Below are 26,525 nucleotides of genomic sequence, written 5' to 3'. Positions count from 1 at the left end.
CCACCAACCTTAAGCAAATTACATTTTTCCCCCCAAAATGATTCTAACTTCATTTAAGTCGAAAGGTAAGGGCGAGTATAAGTGAAAAGATAAAACACTCTTTAATCACATATAATTACAATCACATAAATGAAACACAGCATATTAAAATGTACAGTTTAGTGGGATACGCCCAAACTGAGCAAAAAGCTTCTGATGTATGTCTTTCAATCAGCATCATCTCTTAAAAATTGCCAAAATTAAAATTTTCTTTTAAAAAAATACGATAAAATGAACAAGGCTGGAATTTTCCCCGAGTCCTCTCATGGGCATCACACAACAAGGCTTGGCTGCAAGCCAGTGAGCATTAGCAGAGCCCAGGACGAGGGGATGTGCAGAACTACTGGCCGAGCTGCGGTTTAGCCTTCTCTCCAGAGTCTCTGGCATTCTTTATCAAGCGGTACATAAAAGAGTAGAAGAATAAAAGGTTGTCATACTGTCCTCTGTACTTCTCTTTCTGCACCTCACTATGGTAGTCTACTAGGAAGTAATAAATGGCTTCAATTGTGGAAAGGAAAGTATCTGGCTTCCCTTTTTGATGGCGCCAAAAGCAAGTTTTTCTTGTTCTCAGTTCAACTTGTAATAGCTCTGCCAAACAAACAAAAAAGGGAACATGTGAATACTTCTCAATCACATTATTATTGAGAACAATAACAATAACTGGCACAATAATATGTGTTGATAAACAGTGATAATTTAATTGCTTCAGGATATTTTTTAAAGTACAATAAGTTCCTTCTAGTCCAAGTGTAGACAGGGTATTATTTTAATGCACAGAGGTACATATACACATGCACGGCACAGAATGGGGTCCTGTGCACACTTAATCTCCCCGCGGCTCAGACCTTCTATGACACACTTAGCACTGAGCAGTCCAGAGAGGCCTCTACCTCTCCTGCTATTTTCTATCTACCAGCTTCTTTTCAAGTTCTGACTTGTTGACACAACTTCATTATCCATTTACACAAAGGATTTAATTTATTGGATAAAATGGTTTTATTCCTGAAATAGTTGTCATCTTTATTCACTCTTTTTTAAAATATATTTTATTATAGTCTCTCACCAGAGAGGAGGAGGGAGACAAATGCAGACAGGTAGGGAGGAAGGGAAAATGACTGTAAGGATGTCTGAACAAGTCATAAGGGTTCATACTATAATATATATAATTAGGTGTATAAATATACATACATACTTGATATGAAATTTTCTTATCTGGTTTGATAACTCCCTCTAAGCAAGAGACCTAACAAAACCCCCAACATCAGTCATGAGAAGCCCTTTTTTGAGTTGTTGGTAAATGTTGTCTATGAGACTCAAAAATATTATAGGTATTGTTACCACCCTTGCTTGCTCCCCAGAGGTGGAAGGTAAGACACTACGACTAAAGACACCATGTACTTCAAACAGAGGGCCCAGAGCAGACTTAAAAGCTTCTTCCTTGAAGACTAGCTTTTCTGGTACCAGAAGGCACCATGCATGCTTCCAAAAGAGGGAAGCAACCAATAGTCCTACTTAGCTATGATGCCTATGAACTACAACAACAACCAGCACAGCACAATATCCTAAGGGTACAGTAGTGGCACCCATGTCCTGGTGGTAACCAAAAGTTATCTATTCAGACTTAACTAAACCCACTAAAGTGGGAAATCATGCCTCATACTTAAAATCTAGTCATCTTTCCAGGGCCAGTGAAGTCATGGATCTTGGAGGAGAATATCTTTACTAAACCGGCATATTCCTTAATTATTTTCAAAATGCCTTCATACTAAAAGTCCATGAGAAAGTAAGAATGGACAGAACATACCACAACATGATAAAAGTGACATATGACAAACTATAACCAATTCACTAAACAAGGGAAAGCAGAGCATTTCTTCTAAAATCTTGGAAAAGGGTGCCCATTCCTCTGATTCCTATTCCATATGGTTCTGGAAGTTTTAGCTAGAGCAGTAGAATCAGAGAAAGACAGGGGAGATAAGAATCAGAAAGAAGAAATTAACTTATTGCTTCTTACAGACAATGTGACTCTACACTTAAAACACTGCATGGACAACACTAGAAAAGTCTTGGGCCTGACAAACATGTTCAGCAAAGGATACAAAACTCAGTAGCTTTAATATACACCAATAATGGACTTGCAGAGAAAGAAATCAGGGGAAAAATATGCCACTGTAACTGCCTCAAAAACCAAACCAAAGCAACCTAGATGTCTAGAAATAAACTGACCAATGAAGTGAGAGATCGCCACAAGGTGGGGAGTTGGGGAAAACCTTTTATTCACTGCCAGTGAGAATGTAAACTGTGTAGCCACTGTGGGAATCACTGTGGAGGTTCCTCAAAACACTAACAATGGAACTAACACGCAGCCTCACCATAGCAGCCCTGGAAATATACTCAGGAGGCTTCTTATCACACCGTGGGGAGTCTCGTCCACCTTCATCACTGCTGTATACACAATAGTGAGGAAATAAAGTCATCCTACACTGTTATCAACAGATTCGTGGATAAGGGAAATATAGTAAATATACCATGGAATTCTATTTGGCTGTAAGGAAATAATAAAATTTTGAAAACTGCAGAAAAATACGTGAAATTGGAGAACAGTGTATGAAGTAAGGTCACCATACTGAGAAAGAGTTCCCCAATTATTCCTGAGGAGGCAGAGGAAGCAGGGACTTAATTAGGACCTGTAGGGACTTGCTTTTCATGGTTATGAACTAGCACAGAAGTGAAATGCACGCTTTCTATGGGAAATAGGAGTAACAAATCTTTTGTACAAATCTCATTTTAGGCAAACCTAAACAAGCTGACTTTGAATAGTAGCAGAATAATTCTCTTTATAGGTTTTTTTCAAGGACTTTTACTTGTGTTCTTTCATTTGAACCTAGTGATTACCATATAAGGTAGTAATAAGAAAAATATCCGAGACAAATCTTCAAACTGAGGAGTGACTTGCTACAGTAAGGGGACCCAGGGGCTGTGGCAGACTGCAACTTCTTATTCATCCAAAGCAAAGGGCAGCATGGATCACTAGTAAACAGCAGCAATGAACTCTTCAAAGCCTTACAGCCCACAGGTACAAGCTACTTCATTAGCTAACAAGTTAACTAAGTCAGTGCGATGTGCGCTGTACTTCCTGTAGCTTGGAATTAATTAACAGACTGTAGTATGCCTTTTCTTGAGGGACCTTTTGGCAACCATGCAATACCAACTGAGTAGTTCTCTTGCCTTCTGATCACCAAGCTGTTCAATAACTGGAAAAATCTTAAAAGCTTTTGGAGAAACCACTGAGAATGCTTGAAGCACTGAGGAAGGTACAAAGAAACAATCGAAACAACATGAGACCCTGGACTGCATACTACAGCTGTGTTCACAGGCAAGTAAAGGAACTTAAGCTGTTATTGGGAACTTAGCATGTCATTCAGGCAGAAACAGCATGCAGGGCCCGAAGACGGCCCAGTGAGCAGCACACTTGCTGCACAACAGCCTGACGACCTGAGTGGATCCCAGAATCCAGGAAAGACAGAGGTAGAAGCACAGCCACAATCCCTAACCCTTTGGCGACATGGAGGTGGTGACCGGAGGACACTCAGAGCTGTGAGTCGGCTAGTCTGGTGTAGTGAGCAAGAGGCTCTGTTTGAAGCATGGTGGGAGGCAAGGAATGACAGTCAACATTATTCTCTGAGCGCCACATACAGTAGGTAGCATGCATGCACCTACATATACATAAACACAAGCACATACACATATGCACATGCATCACATACATATATAAACATATAGGCATGTAGAATTTCTTCTTATGAAAGACAGAGAAATGGAAGTAAAACAAATGAAATTCCTGTAATATTAAAGTGAGTTGAGACCACCACTGTGAACTCACAATATGCACACCTACTTACTTCCTTGGCTCTGTTTACTGAGGAAATGGACTGCAGTAATCACCTGACACAACTCAGCTTCTAATATCAGATCCTGGTCATCTGAACTGGGGGTCTTTAAGAAAATGAGAACCCAAGTTTGTGACAGGAAGGAAGTCAAAGTAGGTTTGAGATATCCTGCTGCATCTACTGAGGCCAGTGCTGCTACAAACTCCTGAGGCCAGTGTTAAAAGGGCCAATTAACACAGGAAGAAGTAACATGACTAAACTGTCACCATATCATTCGTGCTTCTCGATGTAATGACTGATTGAAGCAATGATCTGTAAATACCAAGCTCTGTTGAGAACATCTGTAGCCCGGAAGCATTATTTTCCTGTATACTAAAGGAATATAAACTTTAATGGTGCAAAGATCTAGCAATCATCACACTAATCAAGTAGTTCTTGTTAAATCAAGTGATCCTAGTTAAATAAAGAGAGAGCTTGTTTTATGAGTCTCCTGACTGAATTCACCAGTAAGTAAGTAAGTAAGTATGTATAAAACTTGAGTTCAACATACACTATGTGCTCAACCAAACAATGAACTACAGGGAAAGGACCTACTATCAATAATGACAACAAACAACAGACACAAAGTGGACCAGCTACAGACAAGCCTGGATTTCCTCTTACTTTAAAGTATCCTAACTATGAGGCTGGGGTAAAGCACAGTAATTAACAGCACTTCCTGCTCATGTGCAAGACCCAAGTTTGGTTTCCAGCACCCACATAGAAAGCTCATAACTGCCTGTAACTCTAGTTCCAGGGGATCCAATGCCCTCTTCTGGCCTCTGTGGGCTCCTATATGCACATGTGTACACAGGCACACATACATACATGTACATTTTAAATAATCTAAAAAGCATATGAAGCAAAGTATCTAGACTGAGTTTATCATGACCAAACATTCAGTCAATCAATCTGACTTTACCAAAATCTAAATTAAGAAAAAAGAAAAAGGAAACTGCTCTAGAATAAGAAACTAGATATACAAGCATCGAAAAATCTGAGTTTAAATACTGTCAGAGGAGAAAGTGCTACAAAAGCCATTATTGTATGTGTTGGAGATGTGAAGTAAGCCTACTGCTTACTTTGAAAGGGTTCTACCAGTGATGTACATAGATGCATAAATACACACACAATTCAGAAAGGGAGACAAGAAATGGAGCAAATGCGAGCACTGAACAGAACTTTTCTTTTAAGGGAGCCATAGATGTGAAGTTTCTCTAAGTAAAGGCTGTCAGGGGAAGAAAGCCCCCAACACCATCCTCACCCCGAAGCCGCTCGTCAGAGGCGATCTGGTTTGTCTGGTTCCAGGTGCTGTCAATGAAGACAACTCTCTTCAACTCGGGGCCCCGGCTTGTGTTCTCGACCTGAGTCCTCCTGAGTTTACAAGCTGGCACATCAAGGTCGTCAGCTTTGTTTCTACCTTTACTTTCAATCCTTTGTTGTAGATGGATAGAGACATCTTTTATTGAGATAGACTGAGGCCCAGGGAAAACAAGTACAACCTAAAACAAAAAAAACTCAAGTTAGCTACGTGCTACTGTGATCTTCAACAAATGCTGACTTAAAACTAAGAAAAAGAGATGTTGAGTGTCTAAAGAAATAAGCACTGGGTTGACTGTAGTATTTGTTTTCTTACATATATGGTAAAGTTTTAGCTCATTCCTAAGAGCATATAATCATATTATACTACCTGGAGAAGTTACTTCAAAACAAGTTTCTCACTAATTGACAAAGTCAAGTCAACAATTCGCCAAATTTAAAAACAAACAAACAAACAAATACAGATTCATTTCTGTGACATGGTGCTACACTCCTGTGATTCTAGCACTAGAGACACAGGGACAGGAAGTCAGGGCCAGCCAAATAGACAAAAGGCAAAGTACACGATGCTTTTTAAAAACCACCACCGAAAACTGCTCAATGAAGAAATACCATGTCCATTTTACAAAGAAAATAAAATGAATAGGCAGGAGAGGAAACAGTGTGATGGCTTTCCCAGCCATTAGTGACAGAAGAATAAAGTAAGACACTAGAGCTGGGGTGCGAAGGTGGGGGTGGGTGGAAGAAGGGGTAGGAGGGGGGTTGGGGGGGAGAGCTGAGACGACTAGTGTGAACCACACAGGGAAACTGTCTTAAATTACAGAAAAATGCAGCAGTGTGTTCTATTTAATTAAATAAATGGTATCTAGCTGACCAGAGGATACACAAACATATTACTAGATCAAATTCAGATATTCCTTGCAAATATAACTTTCTAAATAGGTTTAAATTATATAGAGATATAAAGTAATATATATCAACATATATATTTATATATTTTAATAATAAATAAAATATACTTATACATTTAAAATATTAAATAAGAAAAAAAAATATATAGCTCAAAAAAGTAAACATGCTTGTTTTAGAAGCACCTAAAGACTATTTTTTTGAGATCTATTACAAAGTTACTTTTTTGATAAGAAGGCAACTAACATCCCACCAAAACGACAATTTTAACTAGAATTATGAATTAGGTATCTAGGTATGCCCAAGGAAGACATATAAGAAGCTGTAAGAAAGATCCCAATATTTATATACTAAAACTCTTAATTTGGTGAGAATTTCTAAAAACTCTGAGGCAGTCTTTTTTCTTCGTCTTTGCAGACATTCCAATGATAGCTAGTTCAGTTTCCCAGTCTGTATCAAATGAGATCATCTACAAGCAATATAGACAGGGGAATCTTAAAGGGGAAAAGGAAAAGCAGTCCACTGGCAAAGAATAAAAACCCATTTAAAGGTCAATGCCATTAACTACACACAGCACTGGACTGCTAAGGAGACACTGAATCATGGTCAAGGAATTTCCCATGAGGATGTAAGTGCCAAGGCGCCCACCTCGTGATCCTTCCCTTCGTACTCCGGAATGCACGGATATGTGTAAATGTTCACAGAGTCAGGCGCTAAGAGCTTTGCGTGCACAGCAGTGCTCTTGCCGTCTGTTTCATTTGGATGCTTAATGATATCAATCTTCAATGGAAGCTAAGGTAAAACAAAAAGGCAAAGGAACAAAACAATATAAAAGTATGATATTTTGTGTCAATATAACCTATGAAGCAAACACACCAAGCTCAGACTGAGTTCCTATAACTGCACTTACAATTGAAGGCTATACTGTGTAGACCAGGTTACCAATGTGGATCATGTACCTGAGCAATGATCTTGCCCACACAACGTATAACCCTCTCAACACAATTATCCAGGGTTGCTTTATGTAAGTCACACATGTACTCAGTTCCACACATCTCAGCATCCATGCCAAGGACATTTTAAAAAATAATTTCTGTGAACTCTAGGTTTACTTTATGTTGCTTTAAAAAAAAATGAAAGCTTAAATGATATTTCAGACCTAAAATTCAAATTTAAATCTTGTTTCTCATACATTTTTTTTCAAATCAAAGTTACCTGAAATTTTGTGATCTTTGGCAATACATTTTCACAGCACAAATTAAGCTGTCATTAGAAAAACCAGCAATAGAACAAGCCTTAAAGAGCTTTATCAAAAATAACCCCACAAAAGTTTTATTTGATTCAAGTTGTATCTTGAAAATACTTGCCTAAGTATTTTCCTTATATATTATGTCTTACTTCTGTTCAAAAATAACAATTATCTTGGATTTCTTTTTTTTTTTTTTTTTTTTTTAAAGATTTATTTATTTATTATATGTAAGTACACTGTAGCTGTCTCCAGACACTCCAGAAGAGGGAGTCAGATCTTGTTAAGGATGGTTGTGAGCCACCATGTGGTTGCTGGGATTTGAACTCTGCACCTTTGGAAGAGCAGTTGGGTGCTCTTACCCACTAAGCCATCTCACCAGCCCTATCTTGGATTTCTTGAGCTAAAGTGTTTTTACTATTTTAGTTTCTTCATTTTTGACTCTGTTGTTTGGTAGAGGTACATTTGCCATCTCTAAGACACCAACTTCATACAAAGAAGGTAAGAGCTCTGTGACCAGATCCTAGAAGGCTCTGGAACATAATAAACATTTTACAATAAAACTGTGTTTCTTTTTTTAAACCACACATGTGCTTAGTCTACATTCTAATAGGTTTGGTATATATTATACCTGTGAACTAGTTACCACAATCAAGATAAGGATCCACCACTATCAAAAGGTCTTCTAGTATCCCATCCTCTTCCTTTCCCACAGGCTGGCTGACACTTCAGGTTACTTTTTCTGGAGTCTTATATAAATGGAATAATAATATATCTTTCCACCCGGTGTCTTTAACTCAAAATAATTAGTTTGAAATGCATAAAGATAATGCTTATCAGTTGTTCTCAGTTCACCACACCCCCTTCAAGATGAGATTACTTGGAGAGGCAGTCTCAAGGTAACAGAGGCCATGACTGGGCCTCTAAAGTGGGATAGCATTAACAGAGATAGAGCACACACAAGAGGCAGCATGGTAGGGTCTTGAAGAGAGAGGCTTCCCTTCAAACCTGGAGAGGAACTGCATTAGGAGAGTTTGCCCTGTGGAGAATGACAGAGGGCTTAAAGGGAGAGACTGACCCTTCAGGTGCCCCAAGGCCATTTTTTAAAGGAGTGGTTGCTGCACACCACAAAGTAAACCAAGTTTCCTTTCTTTTCCTTTCTGGACAATGATGTGAGGACAGGATGCTATAAACAGTATACCTCAGAGGGATGCAGGCACAAATGCACACCTCCAACAGCACTCTCCCCCATTAGGACTGCAAGCACCACGACTCCCTTTTATCTTCACTCACCCAGTCATCATTTAGGCCATAGGGTCAATCACATGAAACCAACATGATGATTTCTAACGGTAGGAAATTTACCATTTAAGTAGGCAGTTCAGGGATTATTGTACACAGGTCTGTTCCTGAATGAGCACTGCCCCAGACTTTCCTCACAGCACTGCCTCAGCTGTCATTCCCTTCCCTTTCCCAGGGCCTCTAAATACCAAGTCAAAAGATCAGTACAAAGATTTCTATTCCTAAAATAACTGACTATCTAACAAGTTGATGAGTAGAGTTAGAGAACAGGCTAACATTGATACTCCTGACCAACTTTATATCAAGAACACAATTGATTTTTTAAAAAAACGAATAAAAAACAAGCAAGACCAAAGAACACAGAATCAAATGGTATTAATGAATTTTTCAAATCATGTAGACTAATTTAAAGTGAATAAAAAGGAAGTTTTATGGGTTAAAATCTCCAATTATAAGACAATTATACATAATCCATGACCCCAGGACCCAACCTAGAATATCACCAGTTCTCAATGAGCAAGTCTGAAGCTACTGGCAGTGTGATACCAGGGCACACCACACAGTGGGAATTTACATTTGCGCATTAGTTCATATACATCTGACAGGCAAACCACATGAAATACTGACATGGGAGAGTAAACTCTACAGTGCTGACTAGACCAGAGGGAAGTTTGGAAGAGACACTCTACTTTGAAACGTACAACAGGCTGACCGACCATCTTTCCTCTGATGGCCATGTTCCTGACAAGAGACTCAGCCGTGTTGAAGCCCCACCGCGGGGCGCCACTGCTCCCTGGGGCTGAGATTTTCTTCTCCCTTCTGATGAGTTGTTTTTTTTTTTTTAATCTTTATACAAGTCTTATAGTTTTCAAATTCTGCATCAAATAAAGGTATGTCTGATTTATTCTTAGTTATTACTGTGGCAAAACACCATGACTTAGGCAACTTATAGAAAGTTTATTTTGGGATAACAGTTTCAGAACATTAGACTCCATGACCATCCTACCAGGGAGCATGACAGCAGGCATGACAGCAGGCAGGCAGGGTGTGGAGCAGTGTATATATACACACACACACACACATATACATATATGATCTCTTTTTAAAATGCATTTTTCTACTTTGAGACAAGCCTCTTACCTGTACAGATGGGATTTGCTCAGTGGGCACATTTTCCACTGGGACACAGCATGTGTAGCAGTAGAACATTCTTGAGCCACCACACTGGAGACACCGTGACCTCCCACTTTGCTGAGCCTTATGAAGCACTTCCTGAGACGCTAAGCGTAAGTTTTGAAGGGGGTCTTCTGAAGCAATGGAAGCAGTTTGTGACTGTTTTGTTTCTACACAGTTTGCATTATTTTCTTCACTTTCTTTAGGAACTACAGATGGACTGAGAGCCATATTTTTCTTTGAACCAAAATGTTCTGTTTCTAAAGCATGTATCATAGGTACACTGCAAAAATTAAAGTGAGAAGGAATGAAATGTCAACATTGTACTGTTGTTACAAATAAAATTGCCCAGTATAAGTTACACTGTTAGGTTTAGTATTTATCAACAGATATTACTAAGTTCAAAACCCACTAAATTGATTATGTTTGAAAATACAAAATTAAAAACAACCAACTCAAAAGCAATTTCAGTTACTCATTCATTAAAAAGTAGAAATGTCTATATATTAAAAATGATCTCAAATATAAAATTTAGACATTGACAATCCATTTTGATAGCACCCATTTTGTTCCAAATATAGTAATTTTGATTTAAGAATACAAGACTTTGTTATTATATAGAAATATATTCAACTATGTAAATTGAATTGGCATCCTATGACACCAACACTCACGGTAAATCTAAATAAAAAATAAAAGTCTATAGTGGTATGAGTAAAATCAGTTGGGTATTGTGAATACTCACACACATGCGCGTGCACAAACACTCACTTCTTTTCTTTTTTTCCCCTGATTTCTGACTTAAAACTCCTTTCTCAGGAGGGGTAACAGAAAGTTCAACTTTAAATTGTTCTAATATAATAATAGTAGATGAACAAATACCCATTTCAAAATGGATTTTGCCTTATTTCCTCCCTTGGAGGGAGGAAAGCCAAAGAACCTGAGAGGCCCTGAGGATATCCTTTCACTCAGTTAGCAAGTAAGCCTATAAAGCCCTCTATAAAAGCCCATCAGGACTTCCGGTAGCTTCTGGACTGTTGACTATGCAAGGGCACTGTACTCTGTAAGCAGCGCACCTCAGCTGCACAGGGCACTGTACTCTGTAAGCAGCGCACCTCAGCTGCACAGGGCACTGTACTCTGTAAGCAGCGCACCTCAGCTGCACAGGACACTGTACTCTGTAAGCAGCGCACCTCAGCTGCACAGGGAGGAAGCGCCTGTGCTCCGATCCCTTCCTACTCCACCTGCCTGTATGTTCAAGTCTGTTAAAATAGCCTTTATAGTAACCATCAAATGCAAGCATAGTGTTCCCTGAGATCTGTGGGCCACACAAGCAAATCAAATGCATATGAAGAGGGGATGAAGGACTCTCCGCTTGTCGCTAGTTGGGAATTCTGGAGGCTCAGTTTGTGACTTGGAAGAGGCCGGGACAATTTTTGTGACTGAATTGTCAGCCTGTGGATTCTGACATTGTCTCCAGTAGTGTATAAGAAGAATCAATGACAACAAGGGCATGGGAGCGTGTGAGTATACCTATACTTAACATCAAATACGTGCAGAGCAATGCAGCTGGAGGTGGGGGGTGGGGGGGGAGGATTGGAAAGAATTAGAAAACAAGGGCAGTTCTTAGGGAACCGACAAATAACTAGCATCCTGATGGTCTACTCAGCAACTTGGGCTCAAAAAATTTTTTTCCACTCAATTTCTCTAAAAATAATACTTATGCAGTTTCATCCTGTCTGCTTTGGACATAACATCTATTTTTAGGCTCAAAGTCAGATTCTAACTCAGTTCCTTATAAACTCACACAAAATCTTTTACACTTCTGACTACTTATCACTGGGCCCACATATTTGATATGGACAAACAGATTCACTTGGAGGCACTTTTCAATGAGGCTTTCCTCTGGCAAAAGTACAATTCTTTCCGATTTACCTAGTCCTGATTTTTTTTTTTTTTTTTAAGACAGATTCAAATACTTGTCAACTAAATTGAAACCATTCTGTAAAAGGCATCCAGGCTTCATCTTTCTATTCAACTTTGAGGCTCTACACAGCTCGGCACAAGGCTACTTTTTCCAACACACTAAGCTAATTTGCCTCCCAAGGGAATATTCTTTAAATTTCAAAATATTCTTTAAATTCAAAATAGGAGTATTTTGAATTGTGGACAAATTCAGGACCAGATAAGACTCTTTTCAATATTTGCATGTGAAATACTAAGAACTGATCACATAATTTGATGAGGTACAATCCCCCCCCCCTTTTTTTAAACAGCCAAGATACCACCGCCATTTTTAAACACAGAACTTGAATCTCTTCCCACAGAACACATTATATGACAGGCGGAGTGTCTTGTAAAAGTTTACATTTGGAGTTCAATTCTAAACAGCCCTGAAATGCTGCAATCTTGGGCTCATCATCCTTACCCAACCTCGCGGAACTAGCAACGCAAAGTGTTACTGTACTTGTCTCACATTCCCAAGAAACAGACACACGAGAAACGCGTCTGCCTCTCGGCTGCCGGTAACAGCACACATCTGTTTTCCTTCTCCCGCGACCATCCCCGAAACCACTCAAGGCCGACTCGGGAAGCCTAACAAGGCTTCATTTAGGCCCCAGACCACGCGAGTCTTTCCCCCACGGGCACGCCCCACGCAGCAGTAGCCCGCAGTGAGACCTCCGCTGGGCCTGGCCGGCGTCCCGCCCGAGCCACCCGACCCGAGGGGAGGCCGACCTGCACCACGCTCAACTCTCGGTCCGTACCGCCTCCGCTCCACGCGCTCCGCCCGGAGCGCTTTCCGGAGAACACCAGAGGGCGGGGCCTGACGGTTGCCAGGGCCACGGGGAAGCTGACCGCGGCGCATGCTCAGAGGGAGAATCCCGTGGGCGAGCGGGAGGAGCTCGTTCGGAAGTCCCGCCTTCGCTTCCCCGGTGAACTGTGCCAAAGGAACCGTCAGCTTCCTGCTGTGCCGCCCGTTGTGGGCCCCCAGCGCAACTGGGAACGTGTTCCGGAACAGCGTTTTCGAAAGTAGTTTCTGTGAGTTAGTGAGGAGCTAGTAACCCCGCTTTCCCTCCCCAATACTATCTTTAAGAGATCTCAGACTTGTAGCTTTAGGTGGTTGATAGTCCAAGCTTGATAGACTTCTTAGGAAAATCGTTTATGCATTATTTGCTTTGAGTACAACACGCAGAGTTGGCACCTACTGTATTTTTCTTTTATGTTTTTTTTTTTTTGAAGTCTAATATATGTGGATAAATGATTAAATTATTTTTCTATGCTCCACCTCAAAGAAACCTAAACAATAGTCGTTAAATTGGAAACAAAACTGTCATATATCAAGCAATTTATTTAATGAGTGGAGAATTATGAAATTAGCCAATGGGAGAAAAAGATTAGCCTTGTGTGTAATCACAAATGACAAGCCAGGACAAACAAACAAAAAACCCCAAACCCCAAACCAAACAAAAATCCAAAAGGCAAAAGACACTGTTAAGTCTTCAGAGATATCTTTAAGTGTTAGATTCTGATTGTGGGATTGACCCTCGGGCGGGGCAGTCAAACGCAGACACTATTGCATATGCCAGCAAGATTTTGCTGAAAGGACACTGATATAGCTATCTCTTGTGAGGCTATGCCAGTGNCTGGCAAATANAGAAGTGGATGCCCANAGTCATCTATANGATAGAACACAGAGACCCCAATGGAGGAGCTAGAGAAANTACCCAAGGANCTGAAGGGNTCTGCAACCCTATAGGTGGAACAACAATATGAACTAATCAGTACCCCCAGAGCTNGTGTCTCTAGCTGCATATATAGCAGAAGATGGCCTAGTCAGCCATCGTTGGGAAGAGAGGCCCCTTGGTCTTGCAAACTTTATATGCCCCATACAGGGCCAAGAAGTGGGAGGGAGTGGGAAGGGGAGCGGGGGGGGGGGGGTATAGGGGACATTTGGGATAGCATTTGAAATGTAAATGAAGAAAATATCTAATAGAATAATTTTTAAAAAATGTTAGATTCTTAGCAAGAATGTAGTTTGTGAAGCTATCATACACTTCTATTGAAAACACAATCAGTATACAACCGTTTTGGAGGTCTCTCTGGCAGTGCTCACTTCAGCTGACCTCGCCACTCCACTATGAGTTAGAGAATGTATGCCAGAAGACATTAACAAGACTGTTCATGTTGACAGGAGAACAACACATGGGTAGGAACTTGACTTGAGTTCCCCAAAGGCTGTACATACAGATAGACTTTGAAAGTGTTATGCACTACAGTATTACACAATAAGAACCATATTCTTTCATTACAATGGACAGCATGGATGGATCTTACAGTTGTAAAGTCAAGTTCAGAAGCCCATTATTTTGGTTACTCCAGTTCCTTAAGTCTATGAGGGAAAGCTTATTCAGGATGATAAGAATTAGTGTGACCATGCTGCAGAAAAGAAGAAAGGCTAACTCTGTGTCATTTGCTGAAGAGTAGGGCTTGAATTATTGAGAAGAGCTTTAATCTCTTGTTCTAAACCAACAAAGCCTAATCTAAGAAATAGAGTCATAGTCCTGAGCAAAGGCTGTTGTCCACTTTCTGCTTTGAGTTAGTGACTATTAAGACTTCATTGCTAAATTGCTTAGGATGATTTCAAACTTGGAATCTTCATGCTTCAACCTACTGAGTAGCTGGGATTACTGTTCTTTACTACCAGATCTATCTGAAACACTCCATTTATTCACGCACTGTTAGTCAGCCTACACTATAATATCTTTAATATACTTACAGTAGTTTTTACATCCTTGCCTGCTTACCTAATTTATATTGACAGCATTTCTCCCTGGATTGTGGATCCTACTCTTTCTCAGGCTATTCTGTAATTGTTGTACATTTAACATTATATTAAATTGAACATTATGTAACAGTCCTTGTGGAACACTGAGATTTACTAGTTTTAAGTTTTGGAAAGCACCAGCCTTTTTCTTGTTTGGCTTTTAGAGTAAAGGGCTGATCTGGAACTTTCTTAGAATGAAAGGCTGTTCTAGAATCTTCCTTGAGTTGAGCTGAGTTTTAGGGTTAGGTGTAACTTTAATTGGATTGAGTTTATTTGGCATTTATTCAACCTCCAACCTCTTCTAATTAATTCTAACATTTTCTTGATATTTGAGCTAGGGGAAGTTTGAAATGGAGTTTGATTTTTTTTTTTCAAAATCTGCTCAGGTTCTGGAATTCAAAACTGTAAGAATCATTCAGTCAGTCTAGTTTTTCTGTGTGCGTTCTTCCTTCACTTTGGATTTGTTGACAAAATTCATAAGTGAGGCTTGAAGGTGACACAGAGGGGTTGTTTAAATCATCTGACTTTGCATTTGGGTATCTTTCCAGTTGTTGCCTAAAAACATACTTACATCTAAGTTACAGCAGATCTCTCTTCATCTTCACATTTGTTTCACCATGGCAGGTCAAGGGAAGGTTCAGTGGATGGATTTGCCTGTCCCTCAGGTAAGGAAGCTGTTGTGGATTTTTGAGTATTTATAAAGTATGTTTCTTTCTAGATTTCAGGTCATCAGGTGGCTGGCTTTGTGGGCTTGCCCTGCTGTTGATCTGAGCCTAATGCTGAGAAGCCCTGCATGGAGTTTAGAGCTTTGATAAGTTTTGAATGAAGTGTTATAACCTTGACCATCATTGTTATCAGTGTCTGCTGACTTTCATTAACACCTAGAAAAGAATGCTTTCTGTATGACCTGGCTTTTCCTTATTGTTTCCACAGAGCAGCCCTCTCCTTCCATGAGAATAGATGTGTGTTTACCTCCCATTTCTTAAGTCCTTTTCATGTTATTCCAGGCTGTGAATTTCATATTGAAGTAGGCTAAAAGTTGCCTATGCATGTTTCATGCCTTCAATTCATTTTCTCTTTCTTTCCAGTAAAATGTGATAATATTTTCAGGTTATAATTAAAATAGTGGGCTGGAGAGATGGCTCAGCTGTTAAAGGCTAAGTTCACAACCAAAAATTTAGTTTAAATAGCTTGATAACCATTAAAAATAAAACATTTAAATTGGTTTCATTTATTTTATTTCTAAGCCTTTTGTATACTCTACTCCTCATGTCTCTTTCTTTAATACTTGACTTCTGTTCTTGATATTTTATATAATGCTTTACTATCATTGTTAAATGTATGTTTAATGATATTCATATATTTTAAATAATATTAAGAGAATGACATACTCTATTTAATTCCAAATGTGTAATTAGTTTTATATAGTATAGCACTGTGATTTTATAAACTGGACCATTTAATAGGAGAATAAACAATAAGTGTTTTAGTAAACTAAATTATGATTTCATTCTTTTCAACCATTATTAAGGTATGTTAATTAGTTATTAAGCTATATTAAGGACTTCCAAATTTTTCTCTCTCTTTTCCTCTCTTTGGCTCCTCCTCACTAAGTTTTCATTATCTAGACATGTTATTATTTTTCAAATAACTAGATATTCTCCCATTTATCTACTCACCTATTCATCAAATGATGAAGACAGCAAGCCCTTACAGACTTGGGACAGCTGCTATATTTAATTTATGGGATTCAGCTCTGATGAACATAGTCTCTATCTTCCTGGAGACATGAATCTGTATGATATGACCATGAAAAAAAGTTTGTAAGTTTGGAGGTTAAAGCCTTTTTAGAAAAAAGTATCTGTTTGTGTCTTTGTGGATGCTTTGTTTTAAACGAAGTCTTTCTGGGTAATTAGTTTGGTCTAGAATTTTCAATCTTCCAATTAAAAGTTACTTTTAATTTGATACTTTTGAGAGCTAGCTAGGTGAAGAAGGACTTGGAAAGAGAGAGTTTTAGACAGGGAAATATCTAAGCTGAAGGAGGAATGTGTGCAAAGTCTCCATGAGGACTCACGTTTTATCTTGATAAAATTCATCTATGGTTGAGTACATTATCAGTGCTCAGAGAAACTCCTATACATTCCAAATGAGATTATGAGTTGTTAGCCTGGAGCCTACAGAGTGTCTCACAGTTTTACTGCTGCTGCTTCCCTGTCACCAAGGTAAAGATTTATTAAATTTCTGCTTCTGGGTTTAGTATAGGTACATTTCACAACATCTCAAAATTGTCTTGGAACTCTCATTAGATTTTGAAATGAGAGCATTCAGCAAAATTCTTGTTGGGGCTTCTTGTAGCCGCAGCATGGGAGCACTGACCTCTATCCATTTTCACAGCGTGTGGACTCTACAAAGTGCACAATGAATGGTTTACAATAGCTTACAAATTCCAAAAGTCCTAACTTGAATACCATATTTTGGTTTAGTGAGCTATGTGAATTAAATACAATCAGAATTAATGCAATTGACTGATTTTGCTTCATTAGAAAGTCCCGGAGGCCCCAAGGAGCTTTGAAGAATTCTTAAAGTCTCAAAACTGGGTGAGTAGGACTTTCTATCCTCGTTTCTCTGCTGACCCACCTTTTAAAAACATCAGATATAGAAAGAAGAATGGGGTTCCAGACAGTGTTTCAATATAGGGAATGTTTATTTCCTTTCAGTGGACTGTATTCCATGTCCAGTTCACCTCAACAACAGTGTTTGACATTTAATCCTGTTAGCCCTGTGCATACAGTTCTGTGAACTTCTCTAAGATTTCTGTCTTATTTATACTTGAAGAAAATCTGACAATTACTCTTAGTTAGCCACTCATCATAACTATAATACAGAGTTTGCAGAGAACATACAATAGTATTCCTTCATTATTGAATCAAACAAATATTCAAAGTATGTTTTCATACTGAAAAATCCCAGTTTCCATTGCTCTGTATAATGAATCTTTCTGGAGTTACTGAGATCACTAAGGAGGTTCATTTTCAAACATGAAGCTAAGGTTTGTTGAACTTTTAAAAAAATTTTCAGTTAACTTTGCATTTTAAAAAATCATTTATCTATCTATCTATCTATCTATCTATCTATCTATCTATCTATCTATCCATCTATCTATCTATCTATCTATCCTCCAGATGTTATTCTCCTCTGACTTCACCTTCCAACTGTTCCACATCCCATACCTTCTCTCTGACCCCCTGTCTCCACAAGGATGGCCCTACCCCCACCCCTACCTTATCAGACCTCTAAACTCCCTGGGCCACCAGTCTCTTGAGGGTTAGGTGCATCTTCTCTGATTGAACCCAGACCCAGCAGTGCTCTGCTGTATATGTGTTGGGGTTCTCATATCAATTGGTATATGTTGTCTGGTTGGTCCAATGTCTGAAAGATCTTGGGTGTCCAGGTTAATTGTGACTGTTGGTCCTCCTACAGGGTCACCCTCCTCCTCAGCTTCTTCTAGCTTTTCCCTAAGGGGTCAGCTGCTTCTGTCCATTGGTTGGGTGCAAATATTTGCATCTGACTCTTTCAGCTGCTTGTTTGGGTCTTCGGAGTGTGGTCATGCTAGGTCCCTTTTTGTGAGCCCTCCATAGCTTCAATAATAGTGTCAGGCCTTGGGGCCTCCCCTTGAGCTGGATCCCACTTTAGGCCTGATGATGAACCTTCTTTTCCTCAGGCTCCTCTCCATTTCCATCCCTTTAATTCTTTCAGACAGGAACAATTATGGGTCAGATATGTGACTGTGGGATGGCAACCCCCTCTCTCACTTGATGCCCTGTCTTCCTGCTGGAAGTGGGCTCTATAAGTTCCTTCTCCCTACTGTTAGGCATTTCATCTAAGGTCCCTCCCTATGAGTCCTGAGAGTCTCTCACCTCCCAGGTCTCTGATGCATTCTGGGGGGTTCCCCCACCCCAACCTCCTATCTCTGAGGTTGCCTGTTTCCATTCTTTCTGCTGGCCTTCAGGGCTTCAGTCCTTTTCCCTCACCCAATACCAGATCAGATTCCTCTCTTCCTCCTTCCCCCCATCCTCTTTCCCTTCCAGCTCCCCCCTCCCTCTTTGAGATTGCTTTCCTCTCCTTCCTAAGTGGGACTGGGGAGATTTGTTGAACTTTAAGTTATGTCTGATAAAGGTTGGAAGAAAGATTACAGTTTAAAAGACAGGAAAGATGACTTTTTAAAACATTTTTGGCCTTAATTAAATGTTTTATATATAAAAACAAACCAGTATCTGGTTGTAGATTTAAATTAACTCAATAGAAACAGTGTTCTATGGCAGGAATGGGGGGGGGTGATTTACTTTATTTATTTATTTTTTTATTTACTCACTTTACATCCTGTTCATTGCCCCTTTCCTGGTCACCTGCTCCCACAATCCTTCCTGAATCTCCCCTCCCCTTTCCTTCTCAGCAGGTGCCCTCCCATCTCACAGCCCTCCCACAAACCCTTGTCCCCTCACCCTGGCACTTCAAGTCTCTGTGAGGCTAGGCACTTTCTCTCCCACTGAGGCCAGGCAAAGCAGCGCAGCTCTTAGAACATAGCCTAGGTGCAGGCTGCAGCTTCTGGGATAGCCCCAGCCCCAGTTGTTCAGACCCACATGAAGACCAAGCTGCACATCTGCTACATATGTGCAGGGAGTCCTAGGTCCAGTCCATGTTTGTTCTTTGGTGATTTAGTCTCTGAGTGCCCCAAGGATCTAGGTTAGTTGATTCTGTTGGTCTTCTTGTTGAGTTCCTATCCCCTTAAGGGCTGCAATCCTTCCTCCTTCCACAAGAGTCCCCAAGCTCCATCCACTGTTTGGCTGCGGGTGTCTATATCTGTCTGAGTCTTGTTTGGTGGGTGGGGCCTCTCAGAGGACAGTCATGCTAGACTCCTGTCTGCAAGCATAACAGAGTATCATTAATAGTGTCAGGGATTGGTGGTTGCCCATGGGATGGGTCTCAAGATGGACTGGTTATTGGTTGGCCCGGTCCCTCGCTCTCTGTTCCATCCCCTGTCCCTGCATTTCTTGTAGACAGGACAAGTTTTGGGTCAGAAGTTTTGTGGGTGGGTTGGTGTCCCTATTGCTTCACTAGGGTTCCTGTCTGGCCAGAGGAGGCCGCCTCCCCAGGCTCCATATCTCCAATCCTGTGAGTCACAGCTAAGGACATCCTCATTGATTCTTGGGAGCCTCCCCTATTCCAGGTCTCCATCTCTTTCAGGAGATGACCCCAAATGCCTCCACCCCCCATCAGTTACAGATTACCATTCATTCTCATGGCCATCTGAACATCCCTCCTACCCCTTCCCACACCTGTTCCTGAACCCTCCCAATCCCCTCTCCCACCCAGTTCCCTCCCTCCATCTGCCTTCCAGGACCATTCCATTCCTGCTTCCAAGTGAAGCTCAAGCATCCTTGCTTGTGCTCTCCTTCCTGTCCAGCCTCCTTGGGTCTGTAGAGTGTAGCAGGGGCATCCTATATTTTAAGGCTTATAAGTGATACTTACCATGCATGTCCTTTCAGGACTGGGTTACCTCACTCAAGAGGCAACTTGAGAATGGGTAATATTCTCAAGATTCATCCATTTGCCTAAAAAATTCATGATGTCTTTGTTTTTTATGATTGAATAGTATTCCATTATGTAACTGTACTACATTTTCTTTATCATACTTAGGTGAGGGACATCTAGGTTGTTTCCAGTTTCTAGCTATTACAAATAAAGCTGCTATGAACATAGTTGAGCAAGTGTCTTTGTAGGATGGTGGAGCATCTTTTGGATATATACTCAGGAGTGGTATACCTGGGTCTTGAGAGAGAACTATTCCAAGTTTTCTAAGGAACTGTCAAATTGATTTCTAAAGTGGTACAATTTTGCACTCCCACCAGCCATGGAGGAGGAGGAGTGGTCCCCTTGCTCCACATCCTCACCAGCATGTGCTGTCACTTTAGGAATTCTGAATGGTATAAAATGGAATCTCAGAGTTGTTTTGATTTGCATTTCTCTAATAATTAAGGACTTTGGCCATTTCTTCAAGTGATTCTTGGCCATTTGGTACTCCTCTATTGAGAATTCTGTTTTGTTATGTGCCCCATATTTTCAATTCAGTTATTTGGATATTTGGTGTTTAACTTCTTGAGTTCTTTATAAATGTTGGCTGTTAGCCCTTTGTCAGATGTAGGGTTGGTGAAGATCATTTCCCAATCTTTCGACTGCCATTTTGTCTTTCCAATCTTTAGACTGTCCTTTGCCTTACAGAAGTTTTGCAGTTTCATGAAGTCCCATTTATTGATAGTTAATCTTAGAGTCTGAGCCATTAGTGTTCTGTTCAGAAAACTGTACCTGTACCAATGGCTTGAAGGATATTTTCCACTTTCTCTTCCATGAAATTTATGTTAGGTCCTTGATCCACTTGGACTTGAGTTTTGTGCAGGTTGAAAAATATGGATCTATTTTCATGTAGACATCCAATTAGATAGACCATCACCGTTTGTTGAAGATGCTTTCTTTTTTCCATTATATGGTTTGGCTTCTTTATCAGTGTATCCATAGGTATATGGGTTTATTTCTGAGTCTTTAATTCTATTCCATTGGTTGGCCTGTCAGTTTCTATACCAATACTATGCAGTTTTTATCACTATTGCTCTGTAGTACAGCTTGAGGTACTTTACCGTTCAGGATTGTTTTGACTATCCTGGGTTTTTGCTTTTCCATATGAAGTCAAGAATTGCTGTTTCAAGGTCTGTAAAAAAATTTTCATTCATCTGTGCGACGTGCTACATCTCGCCAGCAAGAATGACGCGACACATCATTAGGATCCTTCTGCAGTAAAGCTTTAATGCATCTCGAGAGGCAATGCATAAGCTACTCGAAAGCGGAGACCCCGAGGTGAAAAACCCTCTCCCTTGTATAGGAAATGTTCTCCGCCTAGGACGTGTAGCTCCCTGGTTGGCTGCTCACTATCGGCCCAGATGACGCCACGGGATAGGCAGGGCGCAAGGGATGGAAACTTACCCGGCACATGTGCAGACCGCTTGTTTACCAGTTAGAACACCGAATGCCAGCGCCATCTTGCCATGGCGATTGTGAGGACGGCTCACCACACATCTGCAAATGTGAAGCGAACATTTGTTGTATTTTAAGGTATTTCTGATAAAGGTTGGAATAACGATGGCAGTTTAAATGATAGGAAAGATGACTTTTTAAATGAGGTGTGTTGGTATTTAGTAAATTGAAATTAAATTTCCACTTTGTAAAATATAAATAGAATTTGCAATGACTAAAGTATTGGCAATGAAATTTCCTGTGTGTGTGTGTGTGTGTGTGTGTGTGTGTGTGTTTAAATGAGTGTTTTTGTCCCAATGTTTTGAGAATTTTATTTAAGAGCAAAATAAAAATAGAACAATTTTTAAAAGTTTATTTTTTATTTTTTTTGTTCACTGAAAACAATTTTTTTCATACAAAAAATTCTGGTCAAGGTACCCACCTCCCCTAGCTCCTCCCAGCACCTCCCACTTCCCCATCCACCCAATTCCATACCCTTTCCTTCTCTTTCTCTTTAGAAAGTGAACAAGCAAGCAAAGAACCAAAACAACCATACTATAGTTTAAAACACAAAGAATACACACACACAAACACACACCACATTCCATTCTACACACCATACACACACCTCATAAAAACAAAATTGGAAGGGGTGGAGAGATGGCTTAGCAGTTAAGAGCACCGACTGCTCTTCTGAAGGTCCTGAGTTCAAATCCCAGCAACCACATGGTGGCTCACAACCATCTGTAATGAGATCTGACGCCCTCTTCTGGTGCGTCTGAGGACAGCTACAGTGTACTTACATATAATAAATAAATAAATAATTTAAAAAAAAAAAACAAAACAAAATCGGATGCTATAATATACAAGTAAAATATCATAAGGCAGAAAAATGCCCAAGCAAAGCAATTTAAGTCAAAAGGTCTACAAAAATGGCTTTGAGTTTGTTTTGTGTTGTTTATCGACTGGTAGGCATGAGGACTACCTCTATGTGTGGTTAATATGCCCAATGAGTCTCACAGGAGAAAACAAATCTTTCCTTTGTAAGTGAATGTCAATCGCAAATAGCTTCTTGGCTAGGGGTTGGAGCCTGTGTCCAGTTCCCTTTCTCAGCACTGAGATCCAGATAGACTTGAACCTGTGAGGTCTTATGTACATCAGTCCTATTGTATCTGGAGGACACCATTTCTTTGGAATCATCCATCCCCTCTGACTGGTGTCATCATTACTCCTCCTCTTTTGCATAGATTCCTGAACTTTAAGGGGAGGGGTTTGATGAAGGCAACCCATTTAGGACTTAATGTTCCAAAATCTCTCTCTGAATATTGTTCAGTTGTTAGTCTCTGTGATAGTTTCCATCTACTGCAAGATGAAGCTTCTCTAGTAATGGCTGAGTGAAGCACTGGTCTATGGGCATAGCAGAATTCCTTTAGGAGTCATTTTATCCTGTATTCCTCTAGCAGAACAATAATATTTGGTTTTTCCATAGGCCCATGACCTATGCAGTTTGAGGTTCATAGCTACCCAGCAACAAAGTCAGTCATGGGTGGCTTGTGGAGAGGACCTTAAATCTAATCAGACAGTGGTTGGTTACTGAAATGGAAACTTATAGTTCCTTGGAAAGTCAGTTGTGTCGGATGGTGTTTTGCTGGAGCAAACACTTGGAGTGTTTTCCCAAAGCAAACACTGATGAAAGGATGTTTCTCTAAGGCAGACATTACATTGAAGCAGACATAGGTGAAAGGATGTTTTGCCAAAAGCAAGCACATGAAAGGGCATGTGATGAAGAATTCTTCACTAACTACATGCATGAATTGGTCCACTTTACATTGTATTGTTGAGCTCCATTTGCCATGACTCCATAGATAGAAATGAAACAAAAAACTTCTGGTGACGTGCTAGTGGCTTCTGGCTGAATCCCCAGACTTGAGTTGATTGGCAGAGTGATGTCAGCTGATACAGACTCACATGCGGGGACAATAACAAATTGTAAAGCAAGATCCATGGAGCACACATGGTGTTTGGAGGGAGCATAAGTAGGACTCAACAGACTATGAGGGGGGCTTACTTATAGAGCTAGCTGTGCAATGCTTCTTGTTCTCATGTCTTCGCTGATCATTGAGAGAGGCACAGCAAAGAACTTCTCCTGGCATCCCTAGTGGTCCTCAGCTGATTTGGCTGAGACCTGGCTGTCTCTACTAGGTCCTGCTACTGCTGCTGCTCTCCTGGAACTACCGAACTGCACGGTAGTATATCTGTGAAGTGTTTTCGAGTGAATTGAGCTGCCGATGCTGACCTGTGAACTGAAGTGCTAATTTCCTGACAATGCAGATGGGATTTACTCCAAAGAACAATTTCTAAACAGGCCCACTTCCCCCATATCCTAATAACCTTCTTTTTTATTTTTTTTAATAAAAAATATTGTATTTACTTAGAAGCATTCAGAATGTCAACAAAACAGCCGCTTTTTTTTTTTTTTTTTTGCAATTACAGAGTAGTATTCAGTTAACAGAACAACAATTATCTTCGTATAAGCTGCATCAGAGACAACTGAAGATGGAAAAAATAAAACCCAAAAATAAAACCTAAAGGAAAAAAAACAAACAAAAAAATAAAAAAACCAAACTACTGTCCCCATATATAACTAATTTGTGCCCATGCACCAACAAGAACCTGCTTTAAATTTCCATGCCAATTTACAACCCCCAGACTGTACCAGGCAAGGTTAGTGGCTATTGAAAATACCACCAGGACAGGGCTATCTAAAGACACATTCGGTAGTGGGTTAACTATACAAAAAAAGACACTGTACAGTTTAAAAACAAATCTTACACAGCCTTACATTTCAATTTTTTTCTTTAAAAGGAGTGAGTTGTGTGCAGGGGGGTTAAATGCTTTATAGACAAGAAAAAAAACTGCACTAGAACCAACTTATTCATCATCATCATCTTCATCTTCATCTTCGTCTTCCTCCTCTTCCTCATCCTCTTCATCTTCCTCCTCCTCTTCCTCTTCCTTCTTTTTCTTGCTCTTTTCAGTCTTGACCACCCCCTTTTTCACTGCATCAGGTTTTCCTTTAGCTCTGTAGGCAGCAATATCCTTCTCGTACTTCTCCTTCAGCTTGGCAGCCTTCTTCTCATAGGGCTGCTTGTCATCCGTTGCAGTGTTGTTCCACATCTCTCCTCGTTTCTTTGCAACATCACCAATGGATAAGCCAGGATGCTCTCCTTTGATTTTGGGGCGGTACTCAGAACAGAACAAGAAGAAGGCCGAAGGATGGATGCATTGGGTTCCTTGAACTTCTTTTTGGTCTCCCCTTTAGGGGGGATGCAGGTTTTCATTTCTCTTTCATAACGAGCCTTGTCAGCCTTTGCCATATCTTCAAATTTCCCCTCTTCTTTAGCAGACATGGTCTTCCACCTCTCTGAGCACTTCTTGGAGAACTCTGAGAAGTTGACAGAAGCATCCGGGTGCTGCTTCTTGTGCTCCTCCTGGCAGGTTTGCACAAAGAATGCATATGAGGATATTTTGCCTCTCAGCTTCTTAGGATCTCCTTTGCCCATGTTTAGTTGATTTTCCTCCGCGAGGCACAGAGTCGCCCAGTGCCCCGTCTGGCTCGCGCTTGCCCCGGCGCTGTCTCTATGGAGCTCAATGTACTGCAATGGCTGTGAGAGCGGGAGCCAGACGCCCCTAATAACCTTCTTTTCCACTACCTCTGGTGGGTGATGGGCTAGAAGGGAGGTTAAAGTGTTTAAGAACCATCATTAAAAATAGAGTTGAGAAAAAATTAAAGCCTACAGGTTATTCCCACAACACTTGTGCTCCTATTGTACCAGCATATCTTGTAGGCAGGACACTATTGGGGATTGCAGGGTTTATGGCTGTGCTGATGGCCACCTTTCTCTTCTAGTAGAGTGCAGAATACCTGCTAGTAATGTGAACGCTAGTCAGCAATGGTAAAGGCTCTAGTTAAGCTCTAGCTTGACTCCTCCCTATTTGATAAGAAACATAAGTGTTGTCTTCCACAATTGAGCCTTACCATCAGTTTATAAAGAGCAGCTAATAGCTATGGGGCTAGGCTGAGATGTTTGGGACCCCTTGACTCAACTAGATAAAACCCATTCCTGGCACTGGAGGTTTCACATGGTGACAAATAATGCCCAGTTAGGTTATTGTCTCCCTCATTATTTGGTAACTCCATTTATATTTTCTTTCCTATAAGTATATATTTTGGGAAGCTTCTGTAATAGGTTTCATATGACCCCCCTCAAAATGCCTTTAGTGTGAGTTGTTCTTCCCATATTCTCTCTTACCTGTCTCATCCATCCCACTCCCCTATTAATTCTCCCACTTCAGTCTCCCCTGGTCTCTTCCATAAATATATATTCTCTTTCCCCTTTCTTAGTGTATACTCCTCTCACTGCTGGTCCCTTACTTGAAACTTCTGAGATTATATAGATTGTAGCATGCCTATGGAAGGCTTAAATGATAGCATCTATATATAAGAGAAAATATAAAATATTTGTTTGGGGGGATCTGGGTTACCTCACTCTGGATGAATTTTTCTAGTTTCATCCATTTCTTTACAAACTTCGCAATTTTTTTGTTTAATAGCTGAATAGTACTGCATCTTGTATATGTACCACATTTTCATTACCCATCTGTTGAAGAACATTGAAATTGTTTCTATGTCCTAACTATTGTTAATAGAGTGGCA

At 40.3% G+C, this 26,525-nt stretch overlaps 2 protein-coding genes across 3 annotated transcripts in view; one reads left to right on the top strand and one right to left on the bottom strand.

Annotated features, from left to right (window-relative positions):
• Positions 1–78: 78 nt before the first annotated feature.
• Dtwd1 (DTW domain containing 1) lies at positions 79–12,727 on the bottom strand. 2 transcript variants are annotated; one of them, XM_021194805.1, is made up of 5 exons: positions 12,655–12,727; positions 9,886–10,201; positions 6,846–6,989; positions 5,233–5,470; positions 79–627 (listed from the first exon to the last, which is right to left on the bottom strand). In XM_021194805.1, exons 2-5 carry the CDS (start codon positions 10,192–10,194, stop codon positions 380–382), a joined length of 939 nt encoding a protein of 312 aa, XP_021050464.1. In that variant the 5' UTR covers positions 10,195–10,201; positions 12,655–12,727; the 3' UTR covers positions 79–379. The 2 variants fall into 2 exon arrangements, with proteins under 2 accessions (XP_021050464.1, XP_029392401.1); XM_029536541.1 differs by lacking the exon at positions 12,655–12,727 and adding an exon at positions 12,347–12,637.
• Positions 12,728–12,869: 142 nt separating this feature from the next.
• Positions 12,870–26,525, top strand: part of Fam227b (family with sequence similarity 227 member B) — a 150,621-nt gene continuing 136,965 nt past the window's right edge. The window contains exons 1-3 of the mRNA XM_021192197.1: positions 12,870–12,957; positions 15,368–15,408; positions 17,287–17,340. Of these exons, the coding sequence (XP_021047856.1) occupies positions 15,388–15,408; positions 17,287–17,340 (75 nt within the window). The 5' untranslated portion in view covers positions 12,870–12,957; positions 15,368–15,387. The remainder of the gene's footprint in view (positions 12,958–15,367; positions 15,409–17,286; positions 17,341–26,525) is intronic.

The sequence above is a fragment of the Mus pahari genome, chromosome 3 (genome assembly GCF_900095145.1).
Source record: "Mus pahari chromosome 3, PAHARI_EIJ_v1.1, whole genome shotgun sequence".
NCBI classification, from domain to species: domain Eukaryota; kingdom Metazoa; phylum Chordata; class Mammalia; order Rodentia; family Muridae; genus Mus; species Mus pahari.
This window is presented reverse-complemented; position numbering and strand designations above follow the sequence as displayed.